Genomic DNA, 4,451 nt, shown 5'->3' with positions numbered 1-4,451 from the left:
AAAAAAAAAAAAAAACTTTGAATAAAAGCTAAATCCCTTCTTTTCAAGGTGACATGTTTTAAAAAGTGTTGAGAAAATGCAGTAAAAATGACAAAAAACTTGTATGTTTGACCAGTAATAAGAAACTAATTTATAAAGAGGAGAAAAAGACATGCAATTCACAGAGTGATAGAAAACTTTGAGTGGAGGAAGATTAAATATGATGCAGAATTTAATTAAATGGGTGCCTTCCTTTATGGGAAGTCAAAAAGTGGTATTTCCAAGGGATCTTTTTGGGGTATTAGAAATGTAATACTGGAGTGAGGTAATGGTTGTGCATCTCCACACAATTACTAAAAATAAACTGTACAAACAGGCAAATTCTGTAGTATATAAATTATACCTCAATAAAGCTCTTCTTAGAGAACTAGTATTTGTTCAACAAAGCAAGAAGAAAAATTATATTAAGTTTATGTCACTAAACCATAAAAAGGAAGTGGCCAAGAGGAAAAGTACAGTAATTCATTCAACAGACAGAAAAATAAAAATGGAAATATTCAGAGATTAAGAAATGTTAATGTGTCCATTTCAGCCCTTAAAAAGACAGTATAGTAAGTATCTCCAGGTAATTCTGCTGCTCTTATCCAGATGTTCTTCTCCTTTCATAGACTAATCTATCCTTTCATAAATTAAACTGAAGAAAGACTTCACTTTAATTTCTTATCACCTAGGAGAGAGCTGAAATTTATTCTGACACCCAATTACTGCATGCTGAAAGACCTAGAGATGGTACCTCACATAAGAGAAGAATTTCAAGAGAAAATTTTAAAACAGAAAATAAAATTTATAGTTGTTTTAAAAGAATGTGTGGGCCAGGCATGGTGGCTCACACCTGTAAATCCCAACACTTTGGGAGGCCGAGGTGGGAGAATCACTTGAGGCCAGGAAATCAAGACCAACCCGGACAACTAGTAAGACCCAGTCTCTACAAAAAAATTAATAATTTTTTTTTTTTAATTAGCCAGGCATGTTGGCACATGCCTACAGTCCTAGCTACTCTGGAGGCTAAGGCAGAAGGATCACTTGAACCCAGGAGTTCAAGCTACAGTGAGCTGTAATTGTTCCACATTGCATTCTAGCCTGGGTGACAAATCAAAACCCCATCCCTTAATTTAAAAAAAAGGGAAAAAAAAATTTTTTTTTTTTTTGAGACAAGGCCTTACTCTGTCACCCAGGCTGGAATGCAGTGACACAATCACAGCTCACTACAGCCTTGACCTCATAGGCTAAAGCAATCCCCCTACCTCAGCTGGGACTACAGGCACATGTCACCATGCCTGGCTAATTTTTTTGATGATTTTGTAGAGACAGGGTTTCACCATGTTGCCCAGGCTGGTTTCAAACTCCTGGACTCAAGCAATTCACCCACCTCAACCTCCCAAAGTGCTGGGATTACAGGCATGAACCACCACACCCAGTCTGGTAATTTCTTTACAACCATAATGACAACAGTCAATTCCCTCAACCAGATGAAAAAGCCAAATGGGGAACTTTTTTGGTATTTTTGGAGAAGATTAATTTGCATTGGCTCAGGGACTTTTGCAGAAGTTTCCCAAAACAACTCTACTTTTTTACTCCATTTGCAGATACAGAGATCAAGCAAAACTGCACCTATAAACAACCCCAATTCACATTTGCTTTGATCTCTGAGAATATTAACCTATACTGACCTTCCCTGCACCAACTTCAGCAAATCCTAGGTCAAGAGTCTCAACTTCCCAAAACAGCACAGGTATCTCTAATTTCAGACCTGCTAGTCTCTGCCCTGCCTTTGGCTAAATCAGTAGCAGACTTCTCCCCTCCCCCCAAAAAAGAGAAAAGACTACTACTAACTCATAGAAGTATTTTCTTTCCTTCGCCATGAAACAGATGAACGTAAAACACTACACAATTCTACTTCCTCTAAATGGCTATTATAAATACTTCAGCCTTTCGGCCGGAACCGCCATCTTCCAGTAATTCGCCAAAATGACAAACACAAAGGGAAAGAGGAGAGGCATTCGATACATGTTCTCTAGGCCTTTCAGAAAACATGGAGTTGTTCCTTTGGCCACGTATATGCGAATCTATAAGAAAGGTGATATTGTGGACATCAAGGGAATGGGTACTGTTCAAAAAGGAATGCCCCACAAATGTTATCATGGCAAAACTGGAAGAGTCTACAATGTTACCCAGCATGCTGTTGGCATTGTTGTAAACAAACAAGTTACGGGCAAGATTCTTGCCAAGAGAATTAATGTGCGTATTGAGCACATCAAGCACTCTAAGAGCCGAGATAGCTTCCTAAAACGTGTGAAGGAAAATGATCAGAAAAAGAAAGAAGCCAAAGAGAAAGGTACCTGTGTCCGAGTGAAGCGCCAGCCTGCTCCACCCAGAGAAGCACACTTTGTGAGAACCAATGGAAAGGAGCCTGAGCTGCTGGAACCTATTCCCTATGAATTCATGGCATAATAGGTGTTAAAAAAAAATAAAAGACCTCTGGACTGTAAAAAAAAAAAATATATATATATATATAAATACTTCAAGACACTGATGGTCACAACATTATTCACCTAGACTCGAAAAACTGCAGTATCAATGAACTTGACGTATTTCAGTAAAAGGACATACATGAAAATTTATGGTACGATGCCTAATTCCAGCAAGAATTCAGTAAAAGTTGGTACCTTTCTTTACTTTTCATTAATTTTTATCACACGGTATTTCCATGAAATAGTTTGTTTTTTATTATCCCAATATAAAAGTGTAACAATAGAAAAAAGGTCATTTCCTGACTGACCACACAGATCAGACACAGAAAATTCAGACCACTAGATGATGATGAAGGGATTCATTTACTGAAGTTAAACTTTAATCTACCCTCTTCTACTCCTTCCTAGACAGAAGTGTCAATTCCAAGGTCATGTTCCTTCTGCTATGGGAAGTGGCTATAGTGTTTTTCCCTGCAGCAATGTACTAAAGGTTTCTCTTCTTTGTGACAGAGAAAGCCACAAGTGTCGATGCAACAAGAGTCCAGACTGACATCAACTCATAGAACCCTGCACACAGCTTTACAGGATTCCTGGTTGGAGGGTTGTGGGGGGTACTGTTTTGACTGTCAAGTTTCCTCTCCCACTGGGCCAGGTCTCCTGTACCAACAAGCAAGGGAATCTCAACATACTTATGGTGACAGAAAACTAGAACTACATGAACCAGCACTAGCCTTTACCTTGACAGGAAACATTCTAACAGAAATAGTTTTGCAGAGCTGTGTGAAGTGCCATCTATAGCTCCTTTTGCAGACATGTGACATAAGACAGATATATGAGCCAAAGCTGTATCTGGTGTACTTTTGTTCAGGACCCGGATTTTAAGATAGGAACAAAGCATGCTGTGTCAAATCAAACTCTAGTGGTTACAGATAGACAGATCATGTCATCAGCAACAAAATTTATAGTTGCCATTAATGCCCTGGCTACTGTCAGGTCAGGCCCTTTGTTGCATTTAGTCTACCATTCATGCAAGCTACTGAATTTTAAGAGTGATCAGAATAAGCTAGCCTACCATTACCCACCGCCCTAAATTGGTTTACACAATGGCTCCAATACAAAAACTTCTGCCTCAGGGACTGGATAAAGAGGTAGAGGTATTCAGGGGTGTGTACATGTGTAAATTCATGCTTCTGTTCTATGATCACCAAAATTTTACATTGGTTATGCTGTTTCTTAGCATTCTCTACATTCTAACAAGATACTAGATGGAATCCACAGCATTAGATAAACCACGGGACGGACCATCATGGGGCATGATGAGTGAGACTGAAAAAGATAATGTTCCCCCAAACAACAGTCAAATCTGATCTATTCCAGGTCAGTATAAGTGAAGATGCTAACAACCACATTAGGAAAGGAAGGAGGGAAGAGTAAATAAATCTGGGACCTACCTTGCTTACAATTCCCACAGACAGCTGAAACTGAATTCCATGCCAACCATACCCTCCGATCACTAAAACACAAACAGAAAAATACAAGTTCATGCAATATAAACAGTTCTTCCTAAAAGGCATTTGGTTTCAAAGGTAAGAAGCTGTTTCTTATCTCCTTTCAATCCTCTCCACGCCCACAACAATGTTAAGAGATCTGTCATTGGTGGTCAGGCAAGGTGGCTCACGCCTATAATCCCAGCATTTTGAGAGGCTGAGGCAGGTGGATCACAAGGTCAGGGTATTAAGACCATCCAGGCCAACACGGTGAAACCCCGTCTCTACTAAAAATACAAAAATTAGTCAGGCATGGTGGCACGTGCCTGTAGTCCCAGCTACTATGGAGACTGAGGCAGGACAATCACTTGAACCTGGGAGGCGGAGGTTGCAGTGAGCCAAGATCACACCACTGCATTCCGGCCTAGGTGACAGAGCAAGACTCTGTCTCAAA

At 39.7% G+C, this 4,451-nt stretch overlaps 2 protein-coding genes across 5 annotated transcripts in view; one reads left to right on the top strand and one right to left on the bottom strand.

Moving 5' to 3' along the window:
* Positions 1 to 4,451, bottom strand: part of MRTFA (myocardin related transcription factor A) — a 216,728-nt gene that overhangs the window by 174,632 nt on the left and 37,645 nt on the right. For 2 of the 4 annotated variants that reach the window (XM_037744358.1, XM_017544725.2), the window contains exon 2: positions 3,962 to 4,023. The exons of the other annotated variants lie outside the window; for them this stretch is intronic. The gene's annotated coding sequence lies outside the window, so the exon portion shown is untranslated. The remainder of the gene's footprint in view (positions 1 to 3,961; positions 4,024 to 4,451) is intronic. 4 annotated transcript variants of the gene reach the window in all.
* LOC108315393 (60S ribosomal protein L21-like) lies at positions 1,972 to 2,524 on the top strand. The gene has a single exon (XM_037744366.1). It carries the CDS (start codon positions 2,008 to 2,010, stop codon positions 2,488 to 2,490), a length of 483 nt encoding a protein of 160 aa, XP_037600294.1. The 5' UTR covers positions 1,972 to 2,007; the 3' UTR covers positions 2,491 to 2,524.

This window comes from Cebus imitator, unplaced genomic scaffold (assembly GCF_001604975.1).
Source record: "Cebus imitator isolate Cc_AM_T3 unplaced genomic scaffold, Cebus_imitator-1.0 Scaffold170, whole genome shotgun sequence".
In the NCBI taxonomy this organism is placed as follows: domain Eukaryota; kingdom Metazoa; phylum Chordata; class Mammalia; order Primates; family Cebidae; genus Cebus; species Cebus imitator.
This window is presented reverse-complemented; position numbering and strand designations above follow the sequence as displayed.

Bases quoted from the DNA above. Each gene is read 5' to 3' on its own strand.
- LOC108315393 (XM_037744366.1), top strand. From the start codon at position 2,008: ATGACAAACACAAAGGGAAAGAGGAGAGGCATTCGATACATGTTCTCT.